Below are 15,391 nucleotides of genomic sequence, written 5' to 3'. Positions count from 1 at the left end.
AATAAAAAATCCCTGCGGCTACTGTACATTACACAATTAAAAAAAAAATATATATATATATATATATATATATATATATAAATCCACGTAACGATTTTTTATTTTTTTACATATTTTAATTTAATGAAACAATTTTATTTCATTTTTATTTTTTTACAGTTCTCTAATTACAAAAAAAAAAAAAAAAAAAAATAAAGTTAATCAATTATTAAAATGCCTTAATAGTAGCAATTATTCCGTAATTGCACAGAAATAAAAAGGTATTCTTTCATAAATAAAAAACTAGCCAAGTATCTAAAAGTAGAAATATATTTGTTCCATTGTTCTATTATTAACTATCCAGTTAATTTAAGTAATATTGTTTTAATTTATTAGCAAAAAAAAATTCCTCTCAACATAAATTACACTATGATAATTATATGAGATATTAAAGTTTTTTATTAATTTTCTTGACTGTATAATGGAGGTATGATGCCGGATAACGTTAAATTGACGTCTGAAAGTGGTTGGACGATAAAAAAGATAACAAAAATAATCGATCTAGCATCTAGTATATCCCTAACTCGCTGACATCCAATAATAACAACTTTTATAATTGAGAAGACAGTGGTATCACGTGTATGGGCGTGACCGAGATTTTCACCAGGTAGTTTAAGCAGTTCCTTCTTTAAATCTTCATCTATATCTATCTCGATCTATCTATCTGTCAGTCTTGGTAAAAGAATAACGGGATGAAGAAAAAGAGCAAGTTTAAAATAACAAAAAGCCGAGTATACTGCACAACAACCCAACAAGGGAACAAATACCTCAAGATGAACGCGTGAAATTTATCTTTTGTTTAAAAGATAGTTTTATAGCCTCCACTCTCAAGATGAATTTAAAATAAAAGTTATTTAAACCAATCCACAGAGGACGCTCCCTCGGGACTATAATATTCGCGTATGCCATTTAAAAATATCTTTACAATTTTTTTTTTTTTGTTACTATTCCAAAAGTTGAGTGTAAAAATATAAAATTTTCAACAATATCTAACACGGCAATAAAAATAATAATAATCGTAATAAAAAGAAAGAGAAAAGATAAAGAGATATAAAAAATGATTTGATGATAAAATTAATTTTTTCCGCAGCTGACGGAAAGAGGGTATGAGTTGAAATATCCGGCGAAACTAAGTAATTGTGACACTGAGGGGTGTTACTACCCTCTGATTTACCCGACGATCAACTCCTTCTACATCTCCATCACTCACAATGATAATAAAAATGATGATGATAATTATTATTATGGGAGAAATTATACAATTTATTTATTCGAGGTTTTGTTGATTTATATTTGTAAATAAGATAAATTAGATAAATAAAATTCTCGTTAAAATAAATGAAAAGAGTGATTGATCTAAGCAGTAGATCATTTTAACAGGAAGATAAAAGATAAATTAATGATTTACGAGGAATGAGATTAAGAATAAAAGAATAAAAGAATAATACGTTTACACACTGTACAAACACTCTCGGTTGTACATTTATTAGATCGAAATTTTATCAGTGGCATTTAATCACGATTTATTGCCATAAATTACTTATCTTAAGTTGCTCTTTGGGATTGTATTGATTTTACGCACACAACCGCGCGCGCGCGACTAGTCCAGGAAAGATCGTTATAGCGCCACCTGACTATACGCTGTCGGAGTAGTCATCATCCTTCTCATGCTTATGTGCTTTATTTCATCTTCTTTTGTAATATCCTATCCTATCCTATCCTATTCTATTCACAACCAGTACCAGTATGCGGCAACTGCTGCTACTGCTGTAAATCTCGGACCGTGACATCTACACTCTAGTACACCTTGATTAATATGTCCATGTGAATAGAACACAAGTATACCAGCCAGGATTAGCTATAGGAAAGCTTTCTGTATATCAAAATTAGATTAGCAACATCCTGTGCCTGCGTGACTCTTCAAACCTTTAGAACCAAATATCAATTTATCTCCTCTAATTTTTTTTATTTAATAACAATACGCTCCAGAAGGAAGTGATTAATCAATCAAATGGGTTATTACTCACAAAATTGTATTATATAAAAGAAAAATGAATGGTCAAGACAATAAATGTTGTTGATAATCTGGTTTATATTTTATATTTTATAGTTTTTGGTGTTTTAGTCATATATATTTTTCTCAACACTTTTTGTGTGTCGTTAAATTTCTGTTGCATATTCATAGGTGTGTGTATACAACGTTAACGCCACTGTTTGTTATCATCTTTCTCTGTTATGCTTACTCTTGAGCGTACCCGAGCTTAATATGTTCAAACATTGGAAATCGATATACTTGATCTATTCCATCGGTATACTAAATTGTTTCCAAGCAAAGCAAATATATTTCTTACTCGTTGATTAAAACCACCAACTGATTGTTTTTGGAATAAAAAAAAAAAAATATATATATATATATAAATTTAAATTTAAATTTCGATGATATGAGATTTTAACAAGACGGGAATATTATCCACAATAACATACATATCTATCTAAATGTATCAGCGCTTAAGTTGAAAGAGACATTAAATTAATTTATGAATAATCTTATTGATTTGATTATGATTATGCATATGGGTATGTGGATGATATATATATATATATATATATATATATATATATATATATATATATATATATATATATATATATACTGTGCAATTCCAAGCCTTATTTAATCTCTATGGATTAAATTATTTTGTTAACCGTGTGGTAAATGAGATAGAGAGTTTCTGTTTGTCTGTGTATTATAATTAGCAGTAATATTATTCATCTATATACAGATATATATTGTCAATTCGCCACAGTGGAATGATACTCACTTTGTGGGTTTTTGGCATTTCGTATACAAACGAATATAGTTATTCTAATAGCTATATATATATATATATATATATATATATATATATATATATATATATATATATATATATATTTTTTTTTTAAACCTCAATATTAATGAATATAATAATGTTTATTTTGCAGGCCGCCGCAATGTGGCCTGGAGTGCTACCTCTGGTAGTATTACTGATATTCCTGGTGCATCTCTCAAGGTAAGAATATTGTTGTTATTATTATTATACTAAAAAATTAATTGCTGTCCAATATTATTGTCCTTGTTTAACACCCTATTAATGTCTCGAGTTGTTATTTACCGCGGTTCAGTTCCCTTCCGAGTCCCAAGAGCAGGAACCGCACAAGAGATAAAATAAATGTGTCCGGGAAATGAGAAAACGACGCGTAATATATTTTTTCGCATACCAGTCGTTTAGTAGATGAAGTAAATTAAAAATTTAGTCGCGACACTTGTTGATCGAGGATGTTATTTTAAAAGCATTTGTGCCACTGCTAGTATTATATTTCCTTGTCGGGCCCGTAACCGGTTTATACTACTGGAAAAAAAAAAAAAAAAAAAAACAACAGTGACACGGGAAATATGCATCTCGTTTATGTTTACCGGATTTAAGCCTCGTTAAGTAGAGACACTGATAATAATGTACAGGCTTAATCCGAAGATTTTCATATTTAAATATTGACTGATGTGAATGCACAGTTGAAATTATTATTTTAATATTATTTTTCCGCCACTTTCGCGGTTAATTTAATGAATTTATTTATTTTTCACGAGTTTAGATAATCAGAGCATGTGAAAAAAAACAAAGAAAAAAAGTTTGAAAGTTTTTAAATTTATTCATGGATTTGAGAAGAGTTGAATCAAGCCGTAGCATATAAACTCTCGACTCTTTCCGAGTTGATACCAAGGGAGAGTTTGAATAGTCCTCTACAAGCTCAGTCTTCTCACTTTCCTCAACTACTACCGCGTCTTGTTCTGTTCCTTTACACTCTCTGCCTATCCCTTACTTATAATATACCTCTTGCTTACTGACTTTTCCTCTCTTTTATTTTTTTATAAATATATATATATATATATATATATATATATATATATATATATATATATATATATATATATATATATATATATATACATACACACAGATAACTAAAGCTTACTCTCACAGGTTCTCATTTAAAATTTGCCTCGGGCATCAGACCAGTTTAAACATTTTCGTTGAATATCATCTGTTATCACCGTTCTCGATTAAGCTTTATAGTATGTTTCTTTTTTATTTTTAAGCGGAGTCATATACCTTTTTTATTTCCATTTAAATTTCTTTTTTCTTTCCCAGACAATCAATCATTACCGACATCTACGTTATTTTATATTTTATATTTCCCATACCTCTGACTTTTATATTTATTTATTTATTTTTATCACTTTTTAAGTGTTGATACGCTCGTGCTAAATTTAATGGCTTATTAATATAAAAATCACAATATATTTATATATATATATATATATATATATATATATATATATATATATATATATATATATATATATATATATATATATCCACTGAAAGCCATTATAAATTTATTGACGAATAAATTTTTATGATATCCGTCTGATAGTCAAGTTATTTTTACACACGATAAATAATTCATAAATATTTATATTTACTTGTGACCGTCACTAATATACTATTAGAAAGATAAAAAAAAATCTTTACATTATATATTGGTAAACAAGTGGATCTTGAAACCCCATATAAATTAAGATAAGTCTTTCAGCCAATTGTAATTCAAATTTATCTTGGGATTTGGACATATACATTACAAACAAGTTCTATTGAGCAGTTCTAGCCCAGTACTATTACTTGTTCCCTTGACATTACTTGTAGAGACTATCTAGTTCCCTGTTTCCCTTGTCTGTACAAAGAAATAAGAAATGAATATCATGTAGATTGGAGATTCAATGTTTGTTATTTATCCAAAGGATTATATTTTTTGGAGGCTAAAAATAAATATATATCTTGCCGGGAGGGTATCTTATTTGCTTCTCCGTCATGTCTAATGTCGGTTAGCATAAATATAGAGGGGTTGAGATGATACATATATATATATATATATATATATATATTCAAAAACAATACCAAAGAGTTGAATAGCAAATATGGACATAGAGGAATCCTTAAACAAGTATTATCAAGATGTTAGTTAAAAAATGCATCGTCATCTTAAATATGTAGATAGTGCTGCCGGTTGTTGGAAAATTCACGAGCCGGGGATCAAACATGATGCACATACACTCTAACTCTACCATCAAAATAATAAATGAAAAAAGAAAAATAGAACAATGTACATTATGCAAACAAAGAAAGTTTAAATTACTTGCTGGATTTTTTTGGTATTAAACTAAAGAGTGATTGATAATTGCGTTTAATTTATGAGCTACCAACTTCCTTTTTGTTCTACATTATTATACCTTCTAGTAATGGGATATTTTATTATTAAATTACAAAGTAATTGGAGAATTATAATAATAATGATGATAATAATAATAACAACACTAATAACCACTGATATAATATTCACTGGCATGCTCGCTGGAAAAGCTTATTAATTTTATTTATAATAGTGATAATAATAATTACTATTATTTTGATAACAATGTAATGCAATGATATAAAAATTTAACAAAGAGTTGATATGATTCTCTTGATGATGTATACTGCTCATTAAAACAGTTAGATATAATGGAGGTAGCTAAAGAGAACGAGAAAAACGAACTATAAGCCAGTGGTATGAAGATGAAGATGCGAAAGAAGAAGAAGAAGAAGAAGAAGAAGAAGAAGAAGAGATGTCTGATAACAACGTCAACAAGTTGAGAATGAAGCTTTCTTGGGTTCTCTCTTGAAAAGCTCAGCCTTTATTAAAGTTAATGCCGACTTGTTTTCTCTCTTTTTCCTTTACTTGCTAAAGTAGTCTTGATCTCTTGCTCCTTTCTACAACAGATATAATTAAGCAGTTTTAAATGCTCACCCGGTAATTCAATGGCCTTATGTACAAGATTATTCTATTAACATTCATTTCGAATACGCTTTTACTTCATTTTTTTTTTTTTTACATTACTATTTAATAAAGCTTTTGTATATTTATTTATTACAGATGCTCGCCGGGAAAGGTCAACTACCGGGAGAAGGAGAAGGAAGTCCTGGACGATATTCTCGGGGAAAAAAAATACGACGCTCGTATTCGACCGAGTGGAGAGAATGGAACAGGTAAATAGATAATTTCTAGATTTACAATAATAAATATTAACAATTTATTCCTTTACACAATAACCGACGGAATAATTACTTCTTCTGTTGTAATTAAAATAATCCAGTGGCTAAAATTTATAAGATTAACCTTAATACTTGACTTTAAATATAATATATTACATTGCAGAGAAAAAATTTAACAAACAATATAAATTATAATAAAACACACGTACTAATGTATGTTGAATAAAAATAAGAAGAAAAATGTTGACAAACACATGACATGGGACTTGTCATTTATTACATCAACGTTTACCGCTTTTATATTTGCGCGTTGAGGGAAAAAAAAAAAAGATAAAAAGAGAGAGAGAGAGAGAGAGAGAGAGAGAGAGAGAGAGAGAGAGAGAAATATAAAATAATAGACAATGAGTTTAAAGCTCAAATGTCTTGTTCGCATGCATCACCAGTTTACAGGCGCCGTTTTCCATTCCAGGTGGTATCAACGTTTATGCATTTAAATAAAATAAAATATATACATATATAAATGCTTTTTTTACTCGATCGATGCTTTAAAGCTTGAAGCACAGAATGGTTAACATGTTTATTACAGGTAGTATAAATGAAAAATGATAAAAAAAGATAAATATATATATATATATATATATATATATATATATATATATATATATATATATATATATATATATTTGTGAATTATTGCTATTCCGTGTTAGAGAAAATAATTTATAAATTAAGATCACGCGATTCAGAGTAAAGGGTAGTTACATACACATATATACTTAATCATAAATAAAAAAGTACGTAGATTAATATCGTGTTCTAGATTGCAGGAACCAGGAAGGCCATTATAAATGTTAACTATTCTCCCGACTTCCAACTCTCGACAACATTACGGAATTATAACTAAATTTAAACTTTATTTTATTGTTGATCATGAATTTAGTTTAATTGGTGTATAGAGAGCGTTATTGTTATTCCAGGTTAAATTGTAGGATAAATTTCAAGAGTTAAATGCACCAATGAGAATAGTTGTTGGAATAAGTGCGCGTGTTGCTGCAAATTAAATTTACTATAACATAATAATGTATACAACTATTGTAAGAGGCTAAGAGGATGAAAGAAAATAAAATAAATATCGAGAGGTGGATAGATGAAACAAGTGTAAATATGCGAGTCTCGTACTGAAAACGTGTCTCACCTTTGGCGAGGAGCAGACTAATATAACCCGTAACGTTCTATTCTTGTCGCGGACAACTGTACAGATCCCGAGGATACTGTTGGAGCCACGTCATGCCATGAATTTCCCTTGCAAATTATGAGCAAATATAACATACAAATAAACCTGTTTCTCCTTTCTGTGTACATATCCACCAAAAGACCAGAACCAGTGTCAAATAACATCAGTTATCGATTCTGATAACTGATAACCGATTTACCGATTTACCAATAGCTCCATTTTTTTTTTTTTTATCAATTATATTTATTATTTATTCAAACTTTCAATTATTTAAATTGTTTCGGTAATTTACTTTTTCTTTTCTAACGCGACAACTTTATCTTATTTACTTTTATTATTAGTATCCTCGTTTTAGTTTTTTTCATCACCGGGACAAGTGAAAAATTGAAATACTTTGGATAAAAGTTTTGTTTTCCAAGTTTAGTTTAATCGGTATTACTACTTGGAACTGTTTTGCTGGGTGATTGGAATTTAATTGTCAATTAACTCATTTCCAACTGCGTTTAAACTCGTGACACTAATCACACCAACAGTTTAACTGAGTTTACTGTTTTATGGATGTGACTATTAAATTTTACTCAACATTTGACGCTTTTATCCAGGTCCATATATAATTTTGATCTTCACTATAATAATAATAATAATAATTATTATAATTATAATTATTATTATTATTATTTATAAAAATTGTATTGATTTTATCGTGAGAATTGAAGCATCTATTAGCTCCGAGGCTTTTTCATCCGGTAAATAATTTATGTCTGCATCAAAACTTTTGTATAATAGATCCGCTGAGAGGGCGATAATAATAAATTTAACCATCAAATTAAATTAATCATCATATAGAGGCAATAGCTTACCCGACGTCAAGTTGTCCTAGTTTTATCGGTACCGGAGATACGGTTATAAAAATAATAAACACAGGTCCGTAAACGTATTTTACCAGCAACGTAAACCGTAAACCGATACCGTTAATATTAATAAAATAACATTTAACTTTTTTTTTTTTAGTCAGTTTAAAACTCAGGTAATAAATACATAGATAGATAGATAAAAAAAAAAAAAGGTTTTAATGTTGGAGTAGCATAATTTAAATTAATTATTTAAAATGACAACTAGCATCTTGATTAAGTTTAACTGATTAAAAAGGGGCTGTATTGTTTTTGCCCTTAGATGGGCCGGCCATTGTCCGGGTAAACCTGTTTGTAAGAAGCATTGCAACAATTAGTGACATCAAGATGGTAAGTATATATTAACAAAAACAAGCCAGTGCTCGTACAAATATCTGATGTCGAGCATTTTCGTCAAAAATTGTTGTCAAATGATTAAAGCAAATTTATTTAAATCGCGAGTTAAATTAAATCATCTCTCTATGCCTCTAAATATTTTTATAAAATCCCTGCCAAATGTAGAAGAGCGCAAGTAGGTTAGTCTCGTTACTCGCATGCTGCGATATTATTATTCTTATTCTTATTATTATTATTATTATTATATAAATAATTTTATTTTTACTTAAATACATAGATAAGTTTTGTCAACAAATTAACGCTATTCGTACATCCCTCTCGAGCATCTTCACGAGTCCATCGATCATCCAGTCCACTAGAATTTTATATAGTTTAACTATATACATATACATACATTTATATTTACATATATATATTAGGGTGGGTCAAAAAAATCGAATAATTTATTTTTGATTTTATACTCTGAAAAATAGGTTCGTAGACACCTAAAAAGAATTCTCTCCAAGTATAAGCTCTTAATTATAACGGGAAGGTCCTCCGCTTTGCGGGTTTCTATTTTTTTCGAATAATCAGATAAAAAAATTTATATCTCGCTTCCAACTGCTTGGAAAAATATTCCGTGGCATAGATTTTGTGAGAAATTGAATGCTTTACAAAAAGGTCTCTTATGACTTTTTCAAAAACTCAACCGATTAAAAGATATTCATAGTTGAAGTTTGGCTATTTTAAGGAAAATATTCGTTTTTATTATGAATTTTATAAGTCGATGAAAAAAATTATTTCGGATTGCGGAACTCATGATTTTGTAGGAAATTTACTGCTCTACAAAAATGGTCTCTTATGATTTTTGATTAAGTGAAGCCGTTACGAGATATTCATCGTCAAACATTAACGAATATCAATATTTCCAGTTTTTGATCAATAATTCGATAAATTTTAATTTAAACTATGAGTTTCAGGAAAATTTACATAAATTTGAGTTTCGATCGATAAAGAAATGTTATAAACAATTTTTTTAATATTGTTTTCAGTCTTGAGCTTGTTTGATTGCATTAAAACAAGAAATTAGAGCATTTTTTTCGACATATAGCCAATGATTAGTTTAATTTGAAGTGAATGACATATTTCTTTGTCAAATTTAATATGAAAAGTATTGAATCAAGTAAGAAACAACCAGTATTTAACTTTTTTATAGATAAATTTTTTATTGAATTATCAATTGCAATATAATTGTCTATATTTTTAACATAACAGTACGCTATTACTATAAATAATTTCTTTTATTACAATTTGGGAATGTTTTTGATGTTCTTTGACAACTTGCAATAAGTACTGGAATTGTTCTTCATTTTTTGTCAAGCATTGATTATATTCACTGACTAATGCAACAGCTCGCTCTGCTGAATCATTGACAACTTTTAGTTGTTGAAAGTATTCTTTATTTTCGAGATAACTCTCATTAGTAGGCCATAATTCAACATCGACATCAAGAAAGTCATACGGTAGATTTAAGATTTTGAAAAGATTTAATGACTTTTTAGACACAAAGTCACTCAGAGTTCTCTGCGCCAATGAATTCAAATCTTTTTAGCAATTACAAATCTTTTAGCTTTAGAATCTGTACCTTCACGAGTATTAACAGCTTCAACAATACTTTTTTACTTCTAATGGAACGCCATCGTCAAACAGTGATAAAATGGCAAGTTCATCGCTCAAATACCATAAGTGCGAAATCATTTTTTCACACGTAGCTGAAGAAATCAAAGGATTGATATGTTTGTACTCCAATAAATTTTTCATAAACTGCAAGTCATGATAAGCAGCAGTTGTTGCAGAAGTTGATGAAAACCAAGCTTTTAAATACAATGTGACTATAAAAATACAGAAATGACGAAGACCATGCAATTCTTTCTGAGAGAGTTTGAATTCATCTCTGAATAGATACATTTTCAAACTATAAATGGCCTTAGCCATCCATCTAGCATGATGAACAGCACCAGGACGTTTGAAAGAAATCTTTTCTTGAGGCATTTCTCCAAGGAAAATCAATGATAATTCCAATAATTCTTTATCTAACTTATTATAACATTTCTTTATCGATCGAAACTCAAATTTATGTAAATTTTCCTGAAACTCATAGTTTAAATTAAAATTTATCGAATTATTGATCAAAAACTGGAAATATTGATATTCGTTAATGTTTGACGATGAATATCTCGTAACGGCTTCACTTAATCAAAAATCATAAGAGACCATTTTTGTAGAGCAGTAAATTTCCTACAAAATCATGAGTTCCGCAATCCGAAATAATTTTTTTCATCGACTTATAAAATTCATAATAAAAACGAATATTTTCCTTAAAATAGCCAAACTTCAACTATGAATATCTTTTAATCGGTTGAGTTTTTGAAAAAGTCATAAGAGACCTTTTTTGTAAAGCATTCAATTTCTCACAAAATCTATGCCACGGAATATTTTTCCAAGCAGTTGGAAGCGAGATATAAATTTTTTTATCTGATTATTCGAAAAAAATAGAAACCCGCAAAGCGGAGGACCTTCCCGTTATAATTAAGAGCTTATACTTGGAGAGAATTCTTTTTAGGTGTCTACGAACCTATTTTTCAGAGTATAAAGTCAAAAATAAATTATTCGATTTTTTTGACCCACCTTAATATATATATATATATACTTATATAAGTGCAGGCATGCCAGGCATTTCTATATAGCTTCTTTTTATCTTCATTTTATCTCAGCGACGTTCAAACTAAATACTTACTCTTGTTCATATACATATATAGATAATACGTACATACATTTATATATTTATATATATATATATATATATATATATATATATATATATATATATATATATATATATATATATATATATATATATACACATTTTACTTAGTCTAAAATTTATTTTTTCCCTCATTTGCATTTATACTTTGTAAGAGTACATATTATCTTACATGCTATTGTTTCCACCAAAGGATTCAGCTCATACTGCAGTTATAATAATTGTCTACATTATTAATTGGCTAATAAATTATATCATCTGTATATAAATGAAATAAATCTGACAGGAGGGTCGAGGTAGGGAGGAATTAAAAAAATTCAAAAATTGACATTTGAGTAATAAATAAAAAAAAAAAGAAAGAAAGGTTTATATAATGTATAGTAAGGGGGAGTTGAATCCTTTTATTTATAGAGAAGAAATAAAATGGATGTATATATATTTAATAGATATATATGATCCGTGTCCACGATGTGGCGATCTAAAAGGGTGCGCAAGCGCATTTTCGACAGATCTTTGCACGTTCAATACGGGTGTGACGCCCACACTTACTCCAAACTCCTCCATCTCTTACCCTCATTTCCTTCATCATATCCCTCCTGTGTTATCCTCATTTTTTATTATTATTTATACATTTATTCCTCTTTACTTCTTTACATCTTATTTATTCATATCCTATTTATATCATATCACATCATCTATCATATCATATCACATATGAACGTCTTACACCTTTATTACTTTTATTATTTTGTTGTTAAATATATATTTATTAATATTCTTCTTTTGCATCAATATGCTCGGCTCTGTTATCCTATTATTATTATTATTATTATTATTATTATTATTATTGTTATTATCAACAACAACGTGTTTTATTTATTCGCAAATAATATTTTATAATTTATAATTCACAATATAAATAATATATCATTTCGCGACTTCGATAGCCGACTTGCTCAGGTAAGTCTGCAAAAGATTTATCAATTAAATATGTGTATTTAATATTATTATTGTATTATATTATATTATATATTTGTATTTATTTATTAAAAAACGTTATAAACACGTTAATTGACTGGGTATGGTGAATGATTTTATAATTATTTATAAAAATATAAATAATTACCGATGTAATAATAAATAAAATTGTTTTATCAACAATTTTGCATGGTATTAATAATGTAGGATGACAAAAAAGTTATTGGTTGAAAGGCACAATGCAAGTAAAGGTATTAATTTAAAAAAAATTAAACAAGACGAACCATAAGCTGAATTTCAGGGAGCTAAGTTTATTGGATTTCCCTCTGAACTAAACGAAATAGACGAAACAGCCAAAATCAAAATTGAAATGGAAGAGAATAGAAAAAAAAAAAAAAAACAAGTCTTGTCAACTTATTTGCTGTTAGTCGTTAGTCCTGAGTCTTTCTTTGTCTGAAAGTACTACAGTACTACAGTACCAATGTTGATAGTACACAAATATACAAAACTATTGATGGAGTGATGATATAGATGATACAATGGTTGCCCTTTGGAATCCTTTTGTGTACATCAGCGTATACATAAATGCACGCCCGCTTCCAACGGGTTAACGTACATGTATCAATATGCCATATATACATATGCGATATATCGTGGCGTTCCAATAGGGCTGGCTCTTTTGCATGCATCTGCGGTATATCACCGGCCATCTATTATACTATCTCCTCTGCAACTCTATTGATAAACATGTTTATTTTTCATGTATATATACTTGTGCGACTAATAACAATAATAATATAATGTCATTATGTTTAATCGTAAAAATCAGATAAACTGAAAATTCACGAGTGCGCTAGATTTTAAATTTGTGAGCTCGTAAAACGCCAGTAATGGAAAAATCCTATACGTGAGATGTTACGTCAGGTGTTTACGTGACTTTGTCACTCTTTTAAAGTTGATTGCACGTAAAAAAGATTAAAGCGTTTAGGATTTATCGTTTTTTTTTTCAAGAACACCACATCATTTATTTTAGAGTTTTTTTTTTTTTACACAACATAAACAGTTTTTGTTGACTGTATAATTTTTTTTTTTTTAACTTTTTGTTTGTTTGCTGGATAAGAGGATGTGTTGAGTGGATAGAGTATAATGAAGATAAACAGGTCGATAACATACGGAACAGTTGAAAATGATAACAACAACACAGACACTTGATGAATAATATTAGATAATTATAAAATAGAGATTGATTAATCTTTTATTTGTGTGTTCTGTTTTTGCCATGTTAGATGGACCTGCATATGTCCAAGTCAACATATTTGTTCGAAGTATCTCAAAAATAGATGACGTAACTATGGTAAGTTTATATTAAAAGTTCACAAACAAAAAAACAAGTATCTGAACAGCCAAAAACAAACGTTATATTATTATTATTATTATTATTATTATTATTATTATTATTATTATTATTATTATTATTATTATTATTATTATTATTATTAATCACTTCAATTATAATATATATATCTATATATATATATATATATATATATATGCATTCGCGTTTTATTCGATATTTTCTTATTATATATAATATTTATCTCTTAATTAATATGGTAACATACTTTCGACCGTTTTTTTTCATTATAGTTTATCCATATTTTTTTTTTTTTTTTTTTTTATATCACACTTTGACTTTTTAAATATTTAAATATTTATATTAGAAGTTCAGTGTGTTGTGGTGTCACAATTGATTTAAGCAGTGTATGTTAAGTGGAATTGACAAACAGTATGATGCTTTATTGGATAAATTTAAAAAATAAAAATAAAATAAAATAAAATTACGCTGACAGCTGACAAATTGACGTTATTAATTAAACTTGGCATCACGCTGAGAGTTAATTGCTCGTTTTATAAAATAATTTTATTAACGCTAAATGCTAATGTGTTGTAGATTATTAGTAATTATATATTTATTGCTCTTTTATAATTATTATATTTATTTAAGACTCTTATCCAATAATAATTTAAAATTAACATTTTTTTTTTAAGTATTATTGTTGGCCTTTTTTGCATTTTTTAATAAAAATACTATATATTATTATCATTATATACACAATATATTATTTTTAAAAGTCAGTAACTCAAACAGTCATAACAATAAAACATTTATAACAGGAAGTTTAATTGTACATAAAACAATACAAACAATATTAATATTATTATTGTTATTACGCGCTTTGTAATGTATAACGAAACAACAAATAAAAGAGAAATAAAAATAAAAAATGCAATAAATTTATACATAGTAAAAAATATGCACGGGAACACTGTCAATGGATGAAATAATAAATGTGTGTGATATATCAATAGAATAAAAAATAATAAAAAATATTTGGTAAGTTACAGCAAAAGTTTAATGACAAGTTTAGAAGAAGATAGTATACTGATATGAATAGAACCAGTAAAATAGATAATCCGAATAAAAGTTAAGTTAAGGAAAGGGGAAAGGGAGATTTACACAAATAAAACACATATCATTGATATATATATATATATATATATATATATATATATATATATATATATATATATATATATATATATATATATATATCACTGTTATTTGTTATGCTAGGATTAAGATTTTATCGCGTTTATATTATCGTAATCGTAAAAGTTAGCTGGTATTTTATACACATTAATATTTAATATAATAGATATAATGCTTGTGTATGCATATATATTTATATGGTTGGGCCAATGCAGCTACTTGCAAGTAAACCCCTTTTACATCAGTTGCGTTATACAATATACAACTAGTGTCTACTGTTATATAGATTGGTACAACAACAAAATTAATAACAACATCAACAAAAAGAACAACAACAACAAAATTAATAATAATAATAATAATAATAATAATAATAATAATAATAATAATAATAATAATAATAATGAT

At 27.8% G+C, this 15,391-nt stretch overlaps 1 protein-coding gene across 14 annotated transcripts in view; it reads left to right on the top strand.

Annotated features, from left to right (window-relative positions):
* Gluclalpha (glycine receptor alpha 1) overlaps window positions 1–15,391 on the top strand; it is a 30,753-nt gene that overhangs the window by 2,489 nt on the left and 12,873 nt on the right. For 3 of the 14 annotated variants that reach the window (XM_074252038.1, XM_074252048.1, XM_074252044.1), the window contains exons 2-4: window positions 3,025–3,092; window positions 6,052–6,164; window positions 8,578–8,645. In XM_074252038.1, the coding sequence (XP_074108139.1) occupies window positions 3,034–3,092; window positions 6,052–6,164; window positions 8,578–8,645 (240 nt within the window). In that variant the 5' untranslated portion in view covers window positions 3,025–3,033. Of the gene's footprint in view, window positions 1–3,009; window positions 3,093–6,051; window positions 6,165–8,577; window positions 8,646–13,718; window positions 13,787–15,391 lie in introns of those variants that run through there. The other 11 variants (XM_074252033.1, XM_074252124.1, XM_074252082.1 and 8 more) reach the window with 5 other exon arrangements.

The sequence above is a fragment of the Cotesia typhae genome, unplaced genomic scaffold (genome assembly GCF_013202065.1).
Source record: "Cotesia typhae breed Kobodo isofemale line unplaced genomic scaffold, CoteBio_Ctyphae contig_123, whole genome shotgun sequence".
Classification (NCBI taxonomy): domain Eukaryota; kingdom Metazoa; phylum Arthropoda; class Insecta; order Hymenoptera; family Braconidae; genus Cotesia; species Cotesia typhae.
This window is presented reverse-complemented; position numbering and strand designations above follow the sequence as displayed.